This window comes from Cydia splendana, chromosome 13, assembly GCF_910591565.1.
Source record: "Cydia splendana chromosome 13, ilCydSple1.2, whole genome shotgun sequence".
Classification (NCBI taxonomy): Eukaryota; Metazoa; Arthropoda; class Insecta; order Lepidoptera; family Tortricidae; genus Cydia; species Cydia splendana.
In genome coordinates this window covers 1,851,792-1,877,033 of record NC_085972.1, presented here as the reverse complement: position 1 = coordinate 1,877,033, position 25,242 = coordinate 1,851,792, and the positions used below count along the sequence as shown (strand labels likewise).

At 38.1% G+C, this 25,242-nt stretch overlaps 2 protein-coding genes across 2 annotated transcripts; one reads left to right on the top strand and one right to left on the bottom strand.

The window, feature by feature from the left end:
• The first annotated feature begins 4,559 nt into the window (after positions 1 to 4,559).
• LOC134796424 (malate dehydrogenase, mitochondrial-like) lies at positions 4,560 to 16,360 on the top strand. The gene is made up of 9 exons (XM_063768627.1): positions 4,560 to 4,851; positions 5,297 to 5,460; positions 6,245 to 6,352; positions 6,732 to 6,902; positions 7,555 to 7,647; positions 11,980 to 12,198; positions 13,147 to 13,272; positions 14,307 to 14,453; positions 15,972 to 16,360. Exons 1-9 carry the CDS (start codon positions 4,692 to 4,694, stop codon positions 16,182 to 16,184), a joined length of 1,401 nt encoding a protein of 466 aa, XP_063624697.1. The 5' UTR covers positions 4,560 to 4,691; the 3' UTR covers positions 16,185 to 16,360.
• A 243-nt stretch (positions 16,361 to 16,603) lies between these two features.
• On the bottom strand, positions 16,604 to 25,242 carry LOC134796378 (uncharacterized). The gene is made up of 9 exons (XM_063768565.1): positions 24,974 to 25,242; positions 24,061 to 24,135; positions 22,032 to 22,390; positions 21,642 to 21,803; positions 18,874 to 18,957; positions 18,050 to 18,130; positions 17,627 to 17,692; positions 17,123 to 17,215; positions 16,604 to 16,750 (listed from the first exon to the last, which is right to left on the bottom strand). The coding sequence occupies exons 1-9, from the start codon at positions 25,125 to 25,127 to the stop codon at positions 16,661 to 16,663; spliced, it is 1,164 nt and encodes a 387-aa protein (XP_063624635.1). The 5' UTR covers positions 25,128 to 25,242; the 3' UTR covers positions 16,604 to 16,660.

Here is a 25,242-nt window from a genome sequence, read left to right as displayed (position 1 = left end):
ACGAAATCTTTCTTGTAGGAAATTTTATGCAGATTATTTACGTATAAGAACATTTTTGCTATGCGCCACCGTTTAAGAGTTATTTACGACATGCTAAAAAAAGGAACCTTTAATATCAAATATCTCACTTCCGGTCAAGAATTCGATCGAGCAAATTCGGATTCAGCGGGATCTAATTAGGGTAAAAAACCCGGTTGCCAAAAAGTAATATAATTTGCCAGTCGAAATCGAGTTTTACAAAAATATGACCAGTTTACAATAGTTTTTGTTCCATATATTCTGCCAAGCACCTCCTTTGAGGTGCGTTCAGTTTATTGATAAAACTTTTTAAATTAATATAGAGCCTATATTTTTCATATTATATTAATATAATTAAAAATAGGTATTCATTAATTAAATATTCTTTTCTTTTACACAATGTATTTTGATGTGTAAAACTATGATAGTTTAGTTTAGTTTTCAATGTAGGAAATAATTCTCAACATTGAAAAAAAAAACAGTCTTTCAGCCACCACTTTGTTTTTTATTTTTATTTTGTAAAATCAACTTCACAACCTTTTTTAGCGTGTAATTTCCTGTCATTTGATACCACACACGATTTTTAATATTTTTTTTTAATTTTTCAAATTTGAAATGTCAAGAAATGCGTTTTGCATGCATATATTTTGATATATTTTTAGTATGTCAAAAAGATACACACAAAGAACTAAAAAAATCAAACCCCGTCTTTGTGGGAATTATTTTGACCCTTACATACAAATTTTCATACGACTCCTCTACTAATAGTAAAATGTAAAAATTTGGTTATCATTTCACATTAAAATGGGGTTTGAAATTTGGTAATCCTTTACTATTTTTGGGTTAATAATGATTAGTTTGGTGTCATTTCCTTTAATAGGATAGTAAAATGTACTACAATTGTTAATCATTTTACATTAAAATGGTGTTATAATTTTGGTGATCATTTATTATTTTAGGGTGGTAAAATATATTTTTTTGGTATTAAATTTTACTAAATCTGGTGATCAGTTAAATAGCAGCCGATATAAAGTTAGAATGTAACTGTGAGATCCTCGTATTTCAGCCCGTACAAGATTAGAACATTGAGCTTTATTGCTTAATATAAAAGTCCAGTTTTAAATAATTGACCTGATTATGATACGTTATGACTAAAGTTCTTTGGTGAATAACATTGTCCGTGACACATGACGTCAGCTTTACGTTACGCGTTACGCTGAATCGAGTTTATCATTTTTTCCCCACCTCAAAAAGTGCTCAACGCCGCTAAAGAAGTTTTCACTTCAATAAAATTTAAATTGATTATAGGCTAATTCGTATTTTGATGATTATTTAATGAAATTTACAATGGTAGGTATAGTTGAATCATCGAGAGCGTGGAATTGCATATGTAGTAGTATTGTTTGTTTACAGGCATTCTATATTTGAATTTTCTATTTTCTTGTACTATCAGCATACAACCACTACAAATGCAATTCCATCTTCTCGATAATTCAACTATAAGTATAGATAATTATATGTAAGTATACAATACTAGAGTATTCCACAGTAAAATAAATAAGCAATCATTTCTAATCACAGTTAATTCCACATTGTTTTACCATTCATGTAGTCTTGTGTGGTATAATAAGCTTTAGAAATCGATACCTTTGGGTTCAATTAGCGTAAAGGACATTTTGGCGAAAATGAGTTATATATACAGTTTTGTTCAGAATTCCAAGCGCTTTCGTTCTGTATAGTTAAAATTTCGATATCTCTTAAAAAGAAATGAAATGAGTTTTGAGGTAGAAAATAAGGGTATGTTTGGATTTTTTTTCTATCGAGCGAAGTTTGTCCAATTATGTAACGAGTACCCGACGCGACGTAATTACATAAAGGTCTCAAAAGCAACATATATTTTTTTCACGTGTTTAATCTTTGCTGTTTCTTAATAAAATGGCATTAAAAATTACGTTTCTAAGAGCTTACCTCGCCTTAAGTAAATTGACAACATAGGTAAGCCCCTGGCTAACTAGTGCCTACGTCAATTCTTGGGATTAGTTGTCAAGTAAACCCGAGGCTCCCATGAGCCGTGGCAAAATGCCGGGATAAAGCGAGGAAGATGATGATCATAGGTAACCCCCCAGCTTTACATTGGCTTAAGCATGCGAGAGCATAACTAGTTATATATAGCTACTATACGGTACCTCTGTAAGATGTAGGCATGTAAGCTGTTACACGTAGTGATTTAATTCTCTTTGAACTGTTAGTGCTGGCCGCGTAGCCAAGATGCCAATCGCTTACGCTCCGTAGCGATCGAATGTTATTACAGATACAGATACAGATACAGATTTTTTATTGGTAAAAAGGTACATTTTACAAGTCATTCGGTTCTTATAATTAAAAATATTATTAACAATAATAAATTAATCATGCAAATGTTATTAACAATAATAAATACAAATCAATGATCGTTACGCATAGACTCTATGAATTCGTCAATTGAGTAGTAAGCTCTTTCAATGAGTAACAATTTTAGCTTTTTGTTAAATATTGGGTCACTTTTCGACTCCTTTATATAAGTCGGTACTGAGTTATAGAGAGTTGGTCCCATGATATTTAGTGACTTTCGTGATTTCGCGAGCCGGCATTTAGGAGCGAGCAAAATAGGCAACTTGCGGGCAGGGCGACTGCGGGTAGAACCACTGGATTTATACAAGTGGATATTTGTTCTGGCATACATACACGCGGTCAGTATATATATACACGGCAGCGTTAATATTTTGTGCTTTATGAACAGAGATTGTGCAGGATAGTCAACGGGTTTGCCATCAATAATGCGAAGGGCGCGTTTCTGCATTCTAAGCAGTCTATCGCGATCAGCAGCTGTGCCCCAAAGATCAACACCTTGAGAAAGTATTGCATGGAAATATCCGTAATAGGCGGTCTTTAAGTTCTCAATAGATAGACTAGGTGCTATTCGGGACAGCGCAAAACAGGCTGAGGCTAGTCTGTCGCAGGTGGATTGTATGTGCGGGGCCCAAGTTAGTCCAGAATCAATTTGGTATCCTAGGTATTTTACAGTGTCTACTTGTGGGATTTGGGTGTCATTTACTACAATATCAAGTTTATTGGTATTTGTATTTTTTAGTTGAAAATGGACAATATTTGTCTTATCAAGATTAATTAACATGCCATTTGCAGAAAACCATTTTTCAATTAAACCTGTCACGTGACAGAGTTTGGACTTTAAGTTGTTAAAGTTATCCGCTTGTACAATAATACAGGTGTCGTCCGCAAATATAACATATTCAGGGTCTGGGCAAGCTGCTGTTATATCATTTATGAGAATCAAAAACAGGTTGTTACCGGCAATAGAACCTTGAGGTACCGCGCAACTTCCTGTGGATTCTAAATTAGACTTAGAGTTTAGGACGTAAGTGCTCTGTTTCCGGTTTTTTAAAAATGATGAAATAGTTTCGTGAAATGTACCTGCAATGCCATACTGTGACAGTTTAGTTAGAAGGAGCGAGTGGTCAATCATCTCGAAGGCGCGGGACAGGTCACAGAATATGGCCGCGACCTGCCGTGCGTCCTCGAGATGCTTTAGCACTCGCATCACTACGTCACGAGCGGCGTCCGTCGTCGATCGACCTGGCCGGTAGGCATATTGCTGGTTGTTCAAAAGTGCATTGGAGGTAAAATGCTGCGTCAGTCTATTACTGAGCAGTCTCTCAAATACCTTTTACTAAACCAAAGCAAGAATGCTATACACATAATAATATTGACAGAAATCAATGTTAAGAGCGAGGAAACGCAACTGTCATTGTCGCACTAATATGATAGAGAGACATAAAGCTTTTCGTTGTCGAAGCGATAGCGATTGTAACTTTGGCTAGGCCGGCTGGTTAGTACCTAAGTAATAATAAGCGTGATTATATAAGTATATTATGTAAGTATGTAGAGAGAGACTGACAGTTTTCTATCTACCCCAGTATCTACCCTTATTAATTTTTACTTACCACACGTCGCTTCGTAGCTAGACGCATTGCAGACGTCGTCTAAAAATGTTCACAAAACAGTAAACACGTATACACAACACAACTTTAAAAGTAAAGTAAGTATTACACCGAGGTAGAAAAATTGTTATCACAATAAACTCGTTCCCCATAAGTAAGGTGAGCTGCAGGACGCCCAAGACAGAAGTCTAAAAAAAATATTTAAATGAGAAAACAATACTTTTCAATGCTTGCAATACAGATGTAGTGCATAATTGTTTTCCATCGCAATTTCTCGGAAACGTTCGTATTTGTCATGCTACTTCAGTCAACGTCATTACTTTTTGTACCGAGACTGACTGAAATAGCAAGACACGTTCGTACGTTTCCGTGAAAATACGATGGAAAATAATTATGCACTACATCTGTATTGCAAGGTATTGTTTTCCTATTTAAATATTTTTGTTGCACTACATCCAACTACATCTGTAACATATTTGACACGCACGAACTGACAAACTTATGACAGTATTCAACGAAACTCTGTGTTGAGTAAATAGTAAGCAAAGAGTTCCGATATTTCTCTCAAAATAAAGAAGAACTGTCAAAACTTCAAAAACGTCATACTAATGTTAAATTTTCGGTAGTATAAGTACAAACCATCCAAAAAAATATATAAAATTCCAAGTACGAATAATGGTTCTGTGTGTTTTAAGAGTGTTATGTCGAGGTATCAGGCAAGTCAGCAATGCGAAGGCGGACTGGGTTAAGGGCTTCAATCATTGCGGGTGTCCCCGGTACAGCAATTGCCCTGCCGGAATGAAAGTCACAATTTGCGGGGCTGGTGGATGTACTGGTATGTTATATTAATATCTGGGAGACCGAGCTTTACTCGAAAAACATATAAAAACACAAAAATGCGCATTTTCCCGGAGATAAGACCTAGCTAGATCGATTTATCGCCCCCAAAAACTCAGTTAGAGCCGTTTCCGAGATCCCCGAAATATATAAATAAATATATATTGAATTTGAATTTTGAAATATAAAAGAATTGCTCGTTTAAAGGTGTTAGATAGATAAAAGACTGTTCCAAATTCAAAAGCATGAAATTGCTCTGGGTCGTACGAGGTTAGAGTTGCCCTCGGAGTTACTCTGAATGTTTATGGAATAATAAAAGATGTTAAAATTAAGGCGCCCTCAATAACTTTCTACAATTTCTTGTCAGACTATAATACAATTTGTGTCCAGTTGTAAAAATATTATTAGAAAATGTAGTCAAATAAAACCTTGGTTCCTTCCAGGGCAGCCGCTCGCCCTACTCCTAAAACAATGCCCACTGCTGGACGAGATAGCTCTGTATGACCAATGCGCCACCTGTGGCTTTGGTATGGAGCTGAGCCACGTCGACACCAAGTGCAAAGTGTCGTCCTATTCAGGGCGTCATATGCTGTGTGATGCGTTGACGGTAGGTATTCTATAGTCAACACCTGGCAATCTGCTCCGGCTTTATCCGGCTTTGTCTCTCTATCACTTTTCCATATTAGTGTGACAGTGCCAGTTGCGTTTCGTTCGCTACGGAAAGGTAGCGATTGGCATGTTGTCTACGGGGCCTGTAATCTCTTTACTAAAACAAGTTGCCGAACAACGTTATGCTCTACAAGCATTTTCACGTTGGCGAAAAATCATATATATGATGATATATATCATCAAAAGCAGAAAACGGTAGGTAGGTATTTTATGCCACGAAGCTGTACCACCTGCGCCTTGGAACCACTTGACATCAAGTGCAAGGTGTCTTACTCCGGACTTCTTATGCTGTGCGATGCGTTGATGGTAGATAATCTGACACTGCAACTAAGGCACTCGCCGCTGCAGTTGATGGTGAAATTTCCTTAACCCGAGGGCTTTTAACGCATTTCCAGCGTGTACGCTCGATGCTGATGCCGACCGCCATAATGTTTCTTTTTTTAACCAATGCAGCGTTTCTTGTGCTGAGCCGCGTGAGCTGTTCCGTGGCCGAAGATTAGGAGTCTCTTATAATTACTACATTAAAGGCTATTTATTTAAATCTTTGGAATGAGGTCATGTGGGGTAAGAGAAACATAGTTTATTTAACTCGGGGCAAGAGCAACAGTATGAGGATTCCCTACAAGTGGCACTCTTGCCCCAGTGTTTGCCTTACCCCATAGGAGCTTAGTTAATCTTATATTTTTCTTGGACATTAAAGGATTACTTATAACATTTTACAGCACTCCAAGATAGTAGTGATTATGGTGCGGAACCAGTGTGACTCGTTCGAATCCAACGCCCCCGCCGTCTCAGACATCGCTCTTCAAATCTGCAACGCATGTCCATCAGTAAGCTACTATATTTATTATATAATAACAACAGATATGTACCAAGTTTCTTAATTAAGCATTGGTGCATGTTGGTGCGCCAATTGAAACATAAAGAATGTATTGTATCAAAGAGAATTTGAATAGAGAGTTACTGCCATGGTAAATTATGTAGCTACTACTGTACATTTACTGCCATCTTCCGACAGACGATTAAAACAGTTAGAATGCCATTTGATTTTGATCATTATTCTTTCACTGATATGTTGTGTTAAATTGTTAAATATTAATATTAACGCCACCTATTCGACTATAGGTTATACGATGATCGGAGCTAATGATGATAAGAATTATAATGGTAATGATAATGAAGATGATGATGAAGATTATGTTTTTTCAGGCATTCACAATAGTAGCAACGAAGCCGATAGAGAGTATGGTGCCGATCGTGGCGGAGATCCAAAGGCTGCGCAATTGTTACGACCCGCGCAAGCTTCTTGGCTGTGTTGAGCTGAACTGTGTGCGCGCTAATACGGTGATGGCGGATTTTCTGCGTGTGCCTCCTGAGACGGTGGGTATATGAAACATGTATGGGTAGTTTGTACTAAAAATTACATTTACAAAAACATATTTATTTATTGCCAACTCTACTTAACATTCCCAAAGAACGTTTTGTAGAATACACTTTTTGACACTGACTTAAGTAGGTACTTAAGTTTACTGCAACATCTTTCTTCGAGCGAGACCACACTGGTCTTAAATAGTGACTATTTAAGTCAATGCCGTCTTCGCAACGGAGGTAGTTTTTCAAATATTTTTCAAACAGCTTGGATACGGTGACAGACTTCGTCGGAAGCCGGTGTCGCTCGAAGGTGACAGATGTCATCTTGATAAAATTTTGCGGCATTTCGCGTTTTAAGGTTATAAATTATATGGAGATGGCATTTTTCACCGTACCCAAGCCGATTGAAAATTACTTTAGTGAATAATAATAAATAACTGTACTTATTTACAAAAAAAATAACAATTTTATGACAGAAATTTATTTAGAACAGTAAACCATTTTTTATTATGAAAGATTATTATCCTATTATTTGTGTGGGGGGTACTTATCCGCTATGAAATAAAGACATCCTCAAATCAACGACTTAGCATTAATGATGCACCATGAGGTCATTACTGAAAATATACTCGGAAAATAACGAATTTTTAAATATTTATAGGTGCGCGTGCCCGTCATCGGAGGAGCCACGCCGCAGACGATGGTGCCGATTATCTCTTCTGCCGTGCATCCTTGCATGCTCACTCAAGAACAGGTAATACCTATAAACATTTCGTAAACAGATGAGTACAATTACATACACAAAGAGAGGACCAGCTAGCAAAATCCTAATTATTGAACCATGAGTTTGAGTCGTCTCGTCAAGGGTAGTCCTCCATGGTTAGTCTTTACCTTCCTTTTTTTCAAAATTGATATTCCATTTACAATGTAATCTTCTTCTTACTCGCGTTATCCCGCTGCCGTGTCACGCCACTCCGTTAATAACTCGAGTTACATGAGTTACGGATAACCAGTCTAAATCGTCTTAAAAATAAATACGCAAATAAATATAACAAACCACCACCAAAAGAATAATCCTCGACACGTGTTTCAACTTTTAAAGTTACGTGAGATGCGCGTGACAGGGCAGCCCGGCATTTAGCCACGGCTCATGGGAGCCTGGGGTCCGCTTGACAACTAATCCCAAGAATTGACGTAGGCACTAGTTTTTACGAAAGCGACTGCCATCTGACCTTCCAACCCAGAGGGAAAACTAGGCCTTATTGGGATGGGATTAGTCCGGTTTCCTCACGATGTTTTCCTTCACCGAAAAGCGACTGTAAAATAACAAGTGATATTTCGTACATAAGTTCCGAAAAACTCATTGGTACGAGCCGGGGGTTTGAACCCGCGACCTCCGGATTGCAAGTCGCACGCTCTTACCGCTACGCCACTAGCGCTTATTCAATTTCAATTTCAATTAGCCTTTATTTAACAATTTTACTAGTTTTACAAAATATAATATAAACATCTTACTTAAAAATAAAATATAAAGAACTATTACAATATTTGCGCTATCAGACATCGGAGTCAAGATTGTCTTGCTTTCCAGCATAGGCCTCCCCCAAGTACCTCCAAAGTTCCCGATCATGGGCTTTCCTTCGCCAAGTGGCACCAGCTATAACAATGAAGTCATCTTCCCATCTTCGTAGAGGTCTGTGGTTTTTTCTGCCTCCTTCCCTAGGATACCAATCAGTCACTTCTTTGGCCCATTTGTCTTCCTTGCATCGAAGTATGTGTCCTGCCCACTTCCATTTGGATTTTTTGATAGTATGTGAAACATCTTTGACACGTGTTCTTCTACGTATGGTCTTTAGGTTGATACGATCTATTCTCCTTATGTTCAGCATACTTCTTTCGATGTTATGTTGTGTTGTTTCTAGTCTTTTCGTGTGTTCTTTTGTTAATGCCCATGTCTGAAAGCCATATGTCATACAGGGCAAGATACAAGAGTTGAAAATGCGACTTTTTAACTTAAGTGGCATTGATGGGTTCTTCGTTATTTCTTTCAGCGACCAGTACCTGTTCCATGACGAGTTAATGCGACTTTGTATTTCTTTAGATGTGATCTCTGAAGTAGATATTATTTGGCCCAGGTAAGTGTATTCCGTGACATATTCTATAGTGTAGTTATTAATTTGTATTATAGTAATATTAATTTTGACGTATTTATTTGAAGTCCGACTTTATCGCTTTCCACTACTAGTTGTTCCAGCATAATGCGTAGGTGGTTCACGTCGTCAGAGATAACTATAAGATCATCTGCGAATCTAAGATGGTTTAATAGAGCGCCGTTTACTTTGATGCCGTATTCGCTCCAATCCATTTTCCTGAATACTTCCTCCAAGACTGCGGAAAATAATTTTGGCGACAAGGGGTCTCCCTGCCTGACGCCCTTCTTGATCTTAAACCTATCACCATGCCTTTCAGTCTTTATTGTCGCTGTCATGTCCTTGTAGAGGTTCCGTATAAGCCTTATATATTTTTTATGTATGCCTTGGTTCAGTAAGGACTCCCAATTTTTTGCGTGATATAATGAATCGAATGCTTTATTGTAATCTACGAATGCCAAATAATGGGGCATTTGGTATTCGTTGCACTTTTCAATCAATTGCTTTATTGTGTGTATGTGGTCAATCGTAGAACAACCGCTTCGAAACACTGCCTGTTCCTTGGGCTGGTTCTCATCTAGTGCTTTTGTGAGGCGACCTAGCAGAATCTTTGAGAACACGTTGTACATAGATGACATAAGACTTATAGGCCTGTAGTTATTAATATTGTCCCTATTTCCTTTTTTGTGGAGCAAGGTCGATGATGACCATTGTGATGGTATTATTTCGCTTTGTATAATGTCATTAAACAACTCTATTAAGGTTTCAAAAATAGTTTCTGAAGTACCTTTCAGGACTTCATTCGTGATGCCGTCTTCTCCTGGCGATTTTCTGTTTTTCAATGTCTCTATGGGTTTGGATATTTCTATTTTTATCATAGGAGGGACCGGTTCTTCTTCTTCATGCTTGTCTAAATACGGTGTCGTAAAAGTAGTTGTATCATCATTGTATAACTGTCTGTAGAAATCGGTAGCTGCTTTTAGTATATCTGTCCGCTTAGTTTTAGTTTTGTTGTTTTTATGATTCTTCATATTTGGAATCCACTCTGTATTTTCTTGTAATTCTTTCCAAGCCTTTTTGACTCCTCCTGTAGATTCAATGTGATGTATAAACCTTTCAGTTCTCATTTTTTCTCTGTGTTTTCTTATACTTATATTAATCTTCTTGCTTATACGTGAAATTTCTTTTCTATTCTTTGGTTTTTGCTTTTGGAGTGCTTGTCTTTCCGTTAGTAGCTTTCTGGCGAGCTCTCCGAGCTTATCTTTTTTCGTTGTGGTTGTGTTTAAGGTATTTTCTATATTTTGGAGCCCTTTTTCTAGAATATTGTATTTTTCTTGAACACTTGTTTTGCTTTGTATATTTAGTTTCAGATTCTTTTCTAACGGGTTTAGTGTTGCTTGCGGCAAAGGTATCCGTATTTCCTTTATGTTGTTTTTAATATGTTTTCGATATGGATTTAATTTGCAACTTTTTATCTTTCCTCGCACCATACGGTGATCAGTACTAAAGTTTAACTGGTTTATTATGCTTACATCTGCAAATATTTTTGGTTTGTTCGTTAAAATGAAATCTATAGCGTTCTTTACTTACCCATTGGGTGATACCCATGTCCACCTTCTGCAAATTTTTTTGTTAAAGAAATAGCTTCTTTCAGACTTCTTCATAATGCATAAGTTTTGTTGCTGTACGAAATCAACTAACCTTTGCCCATTATCGTTTCGTTTTCCAGTTGTATAGGGTCCAATAAATTTACTTTCATTGGGATATTGATCTCCTATTTGGCTGTTTAGATCACCCATAATAATTATAGTGTTTTTTAGATTTTCGACTGTACATTTAAGGGCGTGATAGAAATCGTCTTTTACTTCTTTTTTAGAGCTCTCCGTTGGGGCATATACTTGGATTATCGATGTACATTGTTCGTCTCCATGTAAATCTATATTTAAGATTGCTATTCTGTCGGAGACTCCTATAAATTCTCTAATTCTATTTTTTAAATGTTTTTTGACTAGGAAGCCTATTCCGTATCATCCTGGTGTTACATTCTTGTAGTAAAAGATAAAATTTTCGTGTTCTTCAATTTTTTCTTCAGATCTACGAATTTCGCTCAGGCCAAGTACATCCCACTTAATATTAGTTAGCGCATCCTCAAGCTCATATAGTGATTCTTGACTTTTTAGCGTTCTTACATTTAGAGTCGCAACGAAAAGATCTTGTTTCTTCTTCTCTTTTTCCTTTCCTTTCAATGTATTGGGAAGTTTAGGGGGGTTTTGGTCTGTCTCCCCACGGTGACCAACCGTATTGGGGACGCATTTTGTTTTTGATTGTTGTTCCTTAACTGTTGTTGTATTGTCTCTGTCTCCGATGTCTACTGTACCAGCGCTTATACAATGTAAATGTAACATGAGAATGTAATTTAATATGAGAAAATTATTACTTCCTATCATATCAGTGTGGTTGTTCATCTGATGAAGCTAATATACCTTAGTTAGCAGGTGCGAGGTGAGCTGTTGTTTTTAGTAGATTCTTCTCAAGTGAGCACACTTAGATTAATTTTGACGAGACGTGTACGTTGTACGATACCTAAACTTTGAAGTGTGTTTTTTTTGTAAAATATGAGTTTGAGCCGAAATAACAAAACACGTGTCCATTATTTTTTCATGTTCTCTAACATATATGCAAACCAGTAATTAACTAGAAATTTGCTTGAACAAAACTCTCTACAGAAGTTAGAGCGTTTTGTCACTTTTCAGTACTTTGGAAGCCTATTTCTCCCAGGAAGTTGAGTATGGGCAGCTAAAAAAAAAATACGTGTCCTTTATTTTTGACTACCCTATAACATATATAAAAATTAATAAAATCGGAGCCGGCCAGTTGGGTACCCTTCCTTGTCAGCGTAGATCTTTCGTCTTGAAACCTGACAACGAATGTTCCAGGTTGAATGTTTAACTTCCTGCATAATGGGCGGAGGCGACGCCGTCTGCGCTGCCAAAGGCTGCTGCAGTGAGACCGCCTGCCTCGCCGGGGCCTATGCCATCGCCCGTACCACCATCAACGTGGCGCGGGGGCTGCAGGGGCAGGGAGGGGTGAAGCAGTGTGCTTACGTCGACAGTCTGAATACTTGTGCCCCATGCTGTCAGTTTTTTGCTAGTCCAGTAAGTACTACCCTCTCCGGCTTCGCACTTGAAAACCTTAACAAATTATACACCTAAACCTTCCTCAAAATTCACTTTATTGATAGGTGAAACCGCATAAAAATCCGTTCAATAGCTTTTGAGTTTAACGGGAATATACATACAGACAGATGCGGAGGGGGACTTTGTTTTATAAGGCATACCTAGTGATTACTGCACCTGTTGGTAAAGGGTCGCTAACTACCTAGCATGGATGTGACGTGCAGTGCAAAAAGTAGCAATAATAGGTACAGTAGTTACATCGCGAGCCGTATGGTATCACTCGATGTGGGTAAGAATCCGATTCGCCGGATTTTTGTTTCGCTGGATTCCTGTTTCGCCGGATTTACTTTAGGACAAAAAATGCTTAGTCCTTTGCACATTCTATTCCTTAAACTTAAAAACCTAGTGTACTCTCTAAAATCGATCCGTGGAGTCACAGGCTGTATTATTTTTATGAAACTGTTACAAAGACTCGCGGTCACAGACATTGACTTCACTGTAAGGCGAAGATGTCTCGGACACGTCTATGATGTTTAACCCCTTAACCGCCGGAGTCTGATATATAAGACATTACATATCCAGCTCATTTCGCCACAGTCTGATAAATAAGACAAAGATCTGATTTGGTTTTTACAACACATTTATAACTCCCCTAACTATGCCAACCTTACTCTGCGTGGTACAATTACTGTCGGTGGCGACACGAGCACGCTCGATCATAAATTGCTGGCGGTTAAAAGGTTAATAAAATACTACGTTGGATGTTATTATTTAGAAATCTTACTACCCCTGTCTTTGATCAAATCACAATAAAATACGATTAAAACTGTTACCATTTTCTGGTCTGATACATTTCAACAAGAGATGTCAGCAATTTTTGCTCCGAATTCCACTAACACTTATATCCACTAATATAATTCTTTTCAGGTGCTGTTGGGCGCGTCGGGCGTGACATCGAACTTTGGTGTTCCGGAGTTGTCCAAGTTCGAGCACTGTCTCCTGATGAACTGCCTCCCCCATGTCCGTAATGAAATAGCACGCGCCATTTGGCTGGTAATATTTTTTTACCTTTTGAAACGACATTCAATCTCTACTAATGTGAAACTTGTGAAAGTAACTTTGTCTGTCTGTCTGCAGTGCCGTCTTTACTATAAGGGTACACGGGCCCGTGCCCAGGGCCCCCATCCTCAGGGGGCCCCGAAGGACAGACAGTAACAGTATATTTGAACACCCATAATAAATAGAAGATCATAGTAGAAAAATGTTAGTTTAATTAGCTTTCTTTACTTTCCAAAACGGCCCCAAATTCTTATGTGCCCAAGGGCCCCGGCATAGTTTAAGACGGCCCTGCCTGTCTGTCTGTCAGTTGTGTGTCTGTCATACCTGTTCACGTTTAATATGATAACCTAAATATTTAAATGAAATTTGAAATGGTAATGGTTCTAGTCCCGGGGAAGGATGGTATTTATCATTGCAAATATCTGGCAAATATTGTACTTAAGTACCTGGCTGGTGCGATGACCCAAAATGAGTCTCGGCCTGTAACACAAGAGCACGACATTTTGCTTGGTCCTGAGCGGAATCACACCACCTTTCGCCAACGCCGAGCTCACGGAGCCTACCTCCTCTCTATCCGCCGAACGATATTGGATGACCAATAGGACGGCGTCCAGTTGGTCGATCCAAGTACGAGTATGCTGTTTTGACTGCCCGATCTTCACCCATCCTTTCGAGGTGGCCAAGGCAGCAAAGACGATGTGCTTTGGTCTCACCTATTATGTTCGGCTCGGCTATTAGTTGTATGCTGCCCCTTATTGCTTAACACACGCCTCTGTTCTGTGTGTGCGAAACCTAAATTCCAATTAAACTGAAACATCGTACACTGGTTCCAGGTGTGGGTATATGGGAGGCGCACAGCCTGCCTGACGTTGATGTAGCTGCTGGTGCGAAGGACTGGAACCAGTGTAAGACTTTTTTGCTTTATGTTTATTAGATAAACGTAGTACATGTACCCTGAAAACCTGATACAGAACTATGAACCCCTGATACATTGCTTATAAGCTAATTCAGTTGATGATGACTTCCAGGTGTATTCTATTTGTACTTCCTGCTGCACGGCGGGGTGCTGCGTGCACCCGTGCACGTGCCACCATCCGCCGTACATGCCCTGCGTGCCACCTGTAAATTGGACTTGCGACTGTCCAGACGCCTGTCGTGATGATTATCTAGCATCTGTAAGTGACCTTCCAGATGTACTCCAGTCGTACTTCAAAAGTAGGTACTCTAGGTGTTAGTGCGTCATATATGTCAATTATATCGAAAGACGGGCCTTACGGGCAATTAAGGAGCCCACAGATTACCAGTTCGCCGGACGATATCAGCCTGTCAGTTGTTCGGTGCTGTCAAATTTTGCGTTTAACTGACAGCCTGATATCGTCCGGCGAACTGGGGTCTATTTCTCGTACGTTACAAGTTCACAAGTCTACAAGCTTACATTTAAAATTTCATTGTACAAGTGTGTTTTAATTCTGTTTCTCGTAGGAATGATTACTACAAGTGCTACAAGGCGGCTGTCTAAAGTTAGAAAATAGGTTTGTTTACTATGCAAAAAGGAAATGCAATGGCCATTATAAATGTTATCTTAATGTCAATGTCACTGCTATGCATCATAATCTTAATAAGAGGAAAATAAAATGGCTGACTTGTGTTTTCGGAATATACAAGCGTATAATAATACAAGTAGTAATGAAAAGCGTTTCTCAAAATTATCAATTACAAGTGTAAAACCAAACTCAGTTTCGTCAGTCACTCTATGAATGTTTACAAGCTTCAGGGTGGGTCAGTTTTTTTTTATAATACGGGTGAATTCGTTACAAAATTATTATGTTATTGGTCATTTACTGGTTCTTTCCCAATTATAATAATTTCATAGGAATGAGTTTACTGTTTTTTTTTGGAGAATAAAAGCTTTTAAATAATATTACTGATTTTAACGAAGTGCATTCAAAACTTACACTTTTGAGATCTTAAAAATGCAATATCTTCATTTATTTATTAATCGATTTTTACCAATAACGCATATTAGCAGTTTATAGAGACTCCTCATTATTTCGTGATAAGTCACAAGCTACAAGTATAAAGTACAGCTTTTGAGAAACGAAATTACTATTTTAGTATATAATATCTACTAGTGTTTGTCAACTTGTGAAACAACAACACTTGTGAAAACTCTTTTATCCCCGCTCTTGTAACAATTATACATTTACGTGAAACGGAAACTTGTAAAAATTATTGAAATACAAGCGTTACCATAGATACACACTTGTATTACAAGACTTGTAACGTACGAGAAATAGGCCCCTGGGGCCTATTGCATAACAAACTACAACTAATATTACAAGCGGAACTCCTTATTTAATAAGTGAAATTAGAAAAGAAGTTGCGCTTGTAATATTAGTTGTAGTTTGTTATACAATAGGCCCCTGGTAATCAGTGGACCGCTTATTAAGTATGGAGCAGGTCTTACTAGAACTTCGTGTTCCTCAGATTTGGAGTAAAACTAGAATCTGGGAAGTGATCTTTCTGTAAATTGTGTAGAGTGAATAATGCCTCTAAGGTTGTATAGGTTTTTGCCGACAATTTACCCGTCCTTAGAGCTTGACAACATACACAAGAAATGCCCATAGCCTACGATTAAATGGGAAATACAGTTGTTTACATTAAAATCAATCTGTTTTCCTTCATGTTGCCAGATTTGCCGCAAACACACCTGCATCGACGGCCCCTACGACCTGTGCTGGCGCCCTCGTCAGAGAGACTACGACGAGGCGCGAGCGCTTAGTTTCAAGCATTCCGCGGCACATAAGTGTTGCGCCTGCTGTACTTGCAACATCCCTCGGAGCGTGCGCTATGCACAGGATTATTTAGAAAAGCATAGGGACCCGTGCTGTGGACGGAATGTGTAGACCTCAATAAAAATGTTGCCTACACAATAAACTTTACCTACACCCTAGGAAGCGAGGCCCACAACATGATCATGATATGCCTGGTTAATCCACAACTGCCTCGTCGAATCGTGCTCCGGACGGAACGTGTAGGCGTATCTGTATAAAGCTTCTGCTGTTCACGCTATGTGCACCTACCTACTTATAAAGTGTCATTCTATGGAACTTGCTAACTATGTAAACAAAAGTCACTAGTAAATTCGTCATTCTTTGCCGCGAGGCGAGGATTTTGCTGATTGTTTGGATCTTTATCTTGTGAGAAATTATCTTGACTGTTTGTTATAAATACCAAACTAAGATAAAAATAAATAGAAATGAGGATAGAATAAATTGAATTATAATGCATGGTTATCGTTGTTAAATAAAAGTGACTGTTTAGAAAAATAAAAAGTTTACTATGTTTTTTTGTAAATATTTCAAAATATAATATGAGAATTTCATCTGTTGAAATAATTTATTATTTTGTCGCATATAGTATCAAGCTTCTCTCGTAGCACGGTCAAGCAATGCGGTGTTGTTGAAAATTGCTGTAAAAGAATCAAAGAACTATTGATTGTATTGATATAATAAGGTAAATGGTACATGTCATCTTGAAACTTAAGTCATTGTCAATAGAGGTGACAGCAAGGTGTCATCTATTGGGCTTTGCATGTCGAGCGAGCACTAGTACGTTTACCTTACCTAACTAATATTAATTTCCCTGTGATCAAAAAAAATCTACTTAAGTAAAGCCTGACCAGTAATATATGATCATTGTCAAGAGGGCGCTGTTTCTCATGTATAGAGTGACAGTTCAGTATAGTATGAAAAAATCAGTTCCAGTGAAATTCCGCAACATGGCGCGTTATCATGTATTACTGGTCAAGTTCAAAAACATCTGATTATACGATGTACGTTACCTCATCATCAGATGATGTCTCCGGCATCTTTTTATTCTCTATGTCCTCCATTTGGGAAACACTAAATTGACTTTGAGATCGTACTAAAGATCCCTGCAAAAACAAAATTATAATAAATAACTAATAAGCTAAGTACGTATGTATAAAAGTTTCATTTATTATGACGTATGCACATTTTTGTGATACGATACGCTGCATTGTAAAAATGTAGATTTAATCATACAGTTTCAAAGTCCTAAAAAATCCTAAAAAAATAAAAATAAAAAATTGGTCGCTCATTAATCTCATTGTGTTTTCTGTTACAAAAACTTATTAAATCTACAATATTAACTAGTGAATTGAAATTGTAAGTTTTTTGAGATAGGGCCCTGATGTCCGCAAATTTGAAAATGATGAATGATGAATCATCAGTATCATTATCATCGAGTATCATCATCAATGATGATATTGATGATGATACTCGTTAACTTATGGAACTTATAAGAGGTACTGAATGGTGATTACCTTATAGATTTCAATATGGATTCCTGTTTTAGCTGTGCTGCTGCTGTTAAAGGCTGACTGAGATCTCTGAAAAGTGAGAAGTGAGTTATGTGACTTAGTTATTGGGTAAAGCATAGGTTTCTCAACTACTAGCATATATGACAATCGAGGCTATCAAAGTTTGAGAGCGTGACCGGATATAATTAGGATCAGGACTGTACACACTGGTTGAGAGCCTCACACCGAGAGTCTCGGCAAAAAACCGACCCAATCGGAGAAGAGTCAGACTAGACGAGTAAAAGCGAGACAAGAAGTGACTGCTCCTTTCAGTACACATTTTATTCTCAGCCTGTCTCTGGGTCTCTCGATGAAGTGTGTACAGCCGATATCAGTCTATGAGCACAGTACTTGTATAATAAAGAGTACTAGATATGAGTGACTAACCTGAGGTAAGCATAGAGCAATGCCGCATGGCTTTGTATATGGCATGCTAGCTCTGGAGGTCGAGGGTGTGTCACTCAGTATCTGCAATGCAATGTTTCAATGTCAACACGTTCTGCGGTAGGGGGTCGAAAGACCCCATGAAAAGTATGGTTAATTACGAGTTACACTAATTGCCGCAGCGAAGGTGTTAGCCTACTTTATGGGCAGTGGCAGATACCTATTATGTTACCTTTGGCGGGTATACTTACTTACTTAGACTAATTTATTTCGTATTAATCAGTGCTTCTATACCAAAAAAGGCTATGTTAATATTACCACAGAATAAATAAAAGTACTTTACTGCCGTACAGAAAGGAAACTTCCTACAAAACCGAAGTTTGACAGCGGTTCAGGGTCGAATCATGCTATCCCTTTCTAATATATGGCACTATCACTTTCGGCTATTTAGGGTTGTCAAAATTCAAGCGATTATCTTATCTGTGGTCGTGCACGCAAAAGGAAGTCAAGTGGTGCCAAACCTAATAATTGCTCGGAGCAATGCTGAGCCGAGCGGAGCCGAGTTTGGCCGAAGTCAGGAGTTTCGCACCCCTGATTCTGCGTTTCCACCAATTACATAGCGAAGGATGTGTTTATTAAGAAACAATAGTTATTTGTTTTACATGAGGGCAAAGTTGTTGTATAACCGCTCCTGCAACCTTAATCTGCAGCGATACAGACATTATCATAAGTGAAAACTGAACCTTTTACTTTTTGTAGGCTTGCCGACGCGCGAAAAATATTGCTTATCAATCGCTGTAAATTATATAGGTAATTAATAATCATACCTGTAATTGCACTTTATTAAGATATTCAAAATCATCCCAGGAAACTCTCTTCTGTGATATATCGTCAATATCATCATTTGTCGTCTGAAATATTTTGAATACCAAATAATTAGGTACTATACTTAATTACTGGCCAGTTCAAAAACATAAGTATGACTATTACCTCAAGTAAATTTCAAAGCCTTAAGCAGGCCACTGACGAGCCTTCCAAATGGATGCCGTTACAATGGATTCATCCAAATGGACGGCATCCCAATATTAAACATTGTATGTTTTTGACATTCACGAAGCGATTTTGGATTGCAGCCACGCTATTTGGACTGTTGGAAGGTTCGTCAGTGGCCACCTTTAGGCAACCTTCCCACTTCTTATTTTCCGCACTTGTATCGAAAACAACTAATTCAGCAGCTAGTTTGAAGTTTACTCGCCTCACTTCTCGCTGCTAAAACACTACTTATTATCTAAATAGGTAATTGGTAACTAAAACCACTACATAAAAACCAAAACCAAATTTTTATTGCATTAAATATTATGTACATTACAATATACATGTACCTACCTATTCTTATGAGTAGGTTGCAGTCCTATTTATATTTTATTTAAATTAAAATATACTAGTGTAATACAAACCTAGAAATTTAACTTTAGAGACCGTCACTATTGATAAGTGTATAAGTTATTTCACCAGTGTGGGCTTTACGCGGGTCCTGCATTATTGCATAATGAATGGCACTTTCAGCAGGCATCTTAAATATGGGGGGAGGGGGCGGGGGGTAAAGCGTTACACATCAGAAGTTTGTGCAATATGGTCATATTGCCATATGATGTCCATATATTCCGTTTAAGATTCATTTACACGGCTCAGTGAACTGAGCTTTATATTGCCTGTCAACTTCTATATAATTACCTTCACCTTGTTTTAGAAAACATTAACATAACCAAGAAATAAATAAATAAATAAATAAATATTAGGGGACATCTTACACAGATCAAACCTAGCCCCAAACTAAGCAAAGCTTGTACTATGGGTACTAGGCGACGATATACATACTTGTATAGATAAATACATATATACATAGAAAACAACCATGACTCAGGAACAAATATTAGTGTTCATCACACAAATAAATGCCCTTACTGGGATTCGAACCCAGGACCATCGGCTTAGCAGACAGGGTCACTATCCACTAGACCAGACCGGTCGGTCAAAAGCAGAAGCTTCTAGATACAGTAAAGGTAAACATATAAGGCATTGGTACTGAGCAGAACTACGGATACGCATGCTCTATGTGGTCTTAAGACGATAGTGGGCGACAACCACTCCATACAAATGTAGTCCTATTTTCCTCCCTGGATATTGACATTATGGAAAATGTTTTTACAAAATGTATTGTTTATTAACCATAGTTATGCCCCTTTGTTTGACTTTCGCAGGAGCAAAAACAAATTCCATACAACTTTTTAAAAGCTCCTAGCTTTTGTAATAATTCCACAGAAGAAAAAACAAACGAAGGGGCATAGCTGTAGTTAAAAAAACATCAAGTTGTTAAAAAAGCTATATAATGTTAATATTCGGAAAAAATAGGGACTACGTTTGTAGGTTTGGAGGGGGTCTTCAGACGCCAGACGATAGTCGCGTAGTGGAGATACCGTCCTCGGACGGGGGAGAGTAAACCACGCCACAGCAGAACAGCTCACGAACAGCGCGGGTCATTTTCGATGACATGGACTCGGTGCGCGGCAGCCCGCCGGCCTCTTGGTCTTCGGACTACAACAATATGCCGAGATTAAACCAATATTCAGCTAGTCCAAATAGTCAGTCAGAATCAATTAGATAGTGACGGACAAAGAAGCTAAAAGTATCCGTGTACATTGTTATTTCTGTGGCAACAAAGGTGATGAGCGGTGATAAGCAGTGATGAGCGGTGATGAGAGGAGACGTGCGGGAATAAACCATTCGGCCCGATTCGAACTAAGATATGTCAGTTAATAGATCTAGAAACGACATGGATTAGATATGTCAGTGTCAAATGTGACGTTTCTTCAAACAAAAACGTCACTTTTGACAATGACACATCTAATCCATGTCGTTTCTAGATCTATTAATTGACGTATGTTCGAATCGGGCAGATTCGGCGTTGGTTGTAAACCACATCCCTTCTCCGCTCCGCTGGTTTATTATAGCATCTTCGCTTAGGTATTTCCGCCTCGGTGGAAAGTTGGTCCCTTAAGCCGTCACGTCACTATCTTATTGATGTTGACTACTCTGTCCATTTTCAACGACATCACCAAAAGTCTGGTGACTTAACGAAGTTACAATATTCAGACATAATAAGCAAATGTTTATTCCAACGGGCCCCAGTTTTTTAAACTTTTTTTATAACTAAGAATTTTTTTTGGTGCAGTTGTTAAAGTGAACTTTTGAATAACTCGCTACGTAATAAATTATGATAACAATCGCGGGCGGGCTACCGGGCCTTAGATTTAAATAAAGTACATATACATAGATACCATTGGTTGGAACGAGAATGCGCTGTGGGAACATTTCACAAAAAAGGTCTACTATGTCAGAGACATGACGCATATGACACCAACCTTAACCTGGAGAAATTTGAATTTAAAGTTAAGTGATCAAACGTTATCATGCCAAATATCAGGTTCTTAGCTTAATTAGAAGTGTTAAAAAATATAGCGTCACATACCCGACACTTTTCTGGATTGTCCCAAAGTACACAACTCATACGATTCCATGTCATAATTCCACTTACCCAGGCGGAGATCCTGGTTTCTTCGCGACGAGGTAGCACTACAATATTCTCTGAGAGACTGTCTTCGTCTTCGTCTGACCTATCATCTGTCTTCGAGGCCAGGGAAGCTTTCGTGATCGGAGGCTTTACCTCCGGAGGAATTGGTTGGGATTGTTTTACTCTCTGAAATTTACAGGTGTTTTTAAATAATACAGTGCGTCACTGAAACGGCCAGAAAAAAAACTGGCACCTGAGTGATAATGAGTGAGTGAGTGGTGATGAACGAGCGATGCGATAATAACAACACAAGGCGAGCAATTCCTATTTTGGCCAAGGTATTTTATACCTATGTTTTTTAAAGACATGTCGAGGACTTAAAAGTAAATGTAAAATGTGTTATTGAAAACTTACTTTGGTAGATTCCGATTCTATAATTTCCGATCCTTTATCTTCCGATCGATTAACAGCACTTGATGCAATATGTTCTAATTTCTTTTTCGATACCGTGCCCTCAAATCTTCTAGGAACTTCTGACACTGTTGGCTCAGATCCTATTTCTGCTGGAAATGTGGTTACGAAACGCTTTTCGAAGTTAGGATCCATCTTTTTTGTTAATGTAATTGTGGGACATTTTTTAATTACTGGCACGGTATCCACCTGACCTGACCCTATTTTCGTTAGTTCTATGGTCTCAGACTGTTTCACAACTGGCACATGTGAAGTTGTGGATTGCATCTTGGCATCCTGTTGATTGATGATTTCCTTGGGCACTGCAAATAAACGTCAAATATTTTAATTATCCTCAGTTAGTACAGTTCTGTAACCTTTGATATTGCGTGATGGTCCAACATTGTGGGTTAACTCTTTTCCAGGCCTCACCAATCAATTCAGCTTTGACGATTCATTTGAAGACAGGTCCAATCTATACTAGTGGCTCTGTGAGCTGTAGACCTCGCGAGCAGAGCTTGAAATAACATGGTGCTAAGAGCTTTAAATACACCGTGTTTTTTTTGATTTCCGTTAATTTCAAGGGTGCATTCCTGAGCTTAAATCAAGTAACTTTCTCAAAGATACCGATGTTCTAATTAAGTCCATTTCGGAGATAATCCATAATTTATTTTTTTACTATAAGGCCTCTACAAGCGTGTACACTTGCCTTAGGGCCGGCTTACATATTGATTAGTGTTTAGAATGAGTTCATACATTTGCTACTAAACTTAAGTACAATCTCGGTCGATTGATGTACGAAATGACATTGATATGTCACAGATTTCAATTGTTTGGTTGAGTTAAATGTAATGCCCGTGTTACAACAACGCTATATGCTACATTTAATTACTTTTTAAACAAAAAAAAAAACAAAAAAGAAAACAAAAAAAAATTTTTTTTTTGAAAATTAACTATGCCATTTAGTTCTTATAAACGTACTTAACTATACCCCGAAGTTAACGGAATTCAATAAAAACACGGTGTATAGTAAATTAAAGAAAAACAATACGAAATTTATGTGTAAAAAAATACAAAAAGTTATAATATCCCAGCATACAATTACTGGGGATCGAACCCAGACCCTCTGTGCAAACAGAAAAAGCGAACGTTTACAAACTGAGCCAAATATTTCTTAGATGGGTTGACGAAATTTAGCTACTCCTTCTCAAATTAAAATTAGTTAAAATTAAATATCTAAATACCGCCTAAACCAGCGATAATTTTTTTCTGCATTTTTTGCTATTAACTCTGTAAACATGTTTCAAAAAGAAAAAAGTCTTATGATATCGATACGACTATTTGTTTAGGCGCCAGGTATCACGACTCCGCCATTTTTAAAAATTTCCAAAAACCGGATTGACAAAAAAATTTTATTTAGTCATAAAATTCGGTCACAAAATTTCACGAGAATCGGTTAAGAATTGCGACCTGTAGAGGAGAACATCCGGACATACGAAAGCAAAATGCCCGAGTCAAAACGTAGACCTTCGCTTCGCTTCGGTCAATTATGTATCTTTAGGTATTTAAATAAAAGTAAACAAATAATTTGTACATTTTCGGGTAGTTATAACATTTATTGGTTAACCAACCCAATACAAAACCGCCTGGCGATCTGTCACTCAACGCCCTGACTTTAACCTACATTATTTGATCGTGTAATGTTTTCATCTACCCTCAACTGGCTTAAGGAGCCATTTGAGGGTAGATTTTGTTTACTTTTATTTAAATTCCTAAAGATACAGACTATAATTTGAACCTTAAATCGAAATGCTGAACTTGAGATTACTATTGGCGCGTATATATGTGGTCGATAAATCGTACTATGCCTGGAAAGGTTAAATACCTCGGTTGTGTAAAAATCATTATCGAAATAGATGTAAAAAGATAAGATGACTAAATATTCGGTTAGGATCCTCCTCATACAAGAGGTTAATTTTAATAGAAATTTTACCTTTATTTTCTTCATATGGCTTTGATATAACGTGACTCGTCTGATTTAAATCTTCTTTTACATTCTCTGCTACCGCTGACAAAGAAATAACAGTTTCAAATAAGAGACAATTATAAAATCATACCCTAAGGTGCGAGAGCGGTGGTAGCCGAATGGATATGACGTCCGACTTTCAATCCGGAGGTCGCGGGTTCAAATCCTGGCTCGTACCAATGAGCTTTTCGGAACTTATGTACGAAATATCATTTGATATTTACCACTAGCTTTTCGGTGAAGGAAAACATCGTGAGGAAACCTGCATACATCTGCGAAGAAATTCAAAGGTGTATGTGAAGTCCCGAATCCGCATTGGGCTAGCGTGGGGATTATAGCCCAAGCCCTCTCGCGCATGAGAGGAGGCCTGTGCCCAGCAGTGGGACGTATATAGGCTGAAATGATGATGATGATGATGACCCTAAGGTGAACCACTCTACACATCGCTATTTGCCACAGCAAGCGAAGCGACAGTTTTTAAGATTAATGTAAGTACATCGGTTTGATAGTCCAGCTGACATTTTAGTGCCATACTTGAAGTAGAACTACACGTGAAAACTTAGCGTGGTACAATTATGATAACGTGGAATGATTCATCTGTCATTCCGCTCACCGCGGCAAGTGTATCGCGTCCATGGTATAATAATATACTACGCCTGGTACTCTCTTCCCGTCTTTTCTAGGTCACCTGACTGACACAAGCCTACGTCATCATACGACAGCGCTATATGATAATATGCGATAGCGCTATATACAAAGTGGCAATGTTATTGTGAAGTAGCTTGTGTCACTCTGGGAAGAGAAGACCCTGTTTTATTAGATTATGTATCGCGTCAATATGGACGAGATTTTCTAAAGGGTTTTTTAAAATATTTCGTACAAGGGATACCAGGTACTTTTGGCCTTTTGTGGGGCCCGTCACTTGGCCCGTCCTGCCCTGAGGGCTTGTTTCTATTCTCGGAAGCCGGCTGCTGATCCATTACAACTACGGCTTTCCCGGCATTCTTGAGCCTATCTTCCTCCTGGTTCGCCATTTTACAGGACCCCAATCGTATAAAAACACTAGGTTAAGCCATATGAAAATTTGCTATGAAATTATATAAAGGAAACATAAACGTGTGTAATGTCACTCTATTTTAAATTTGACAG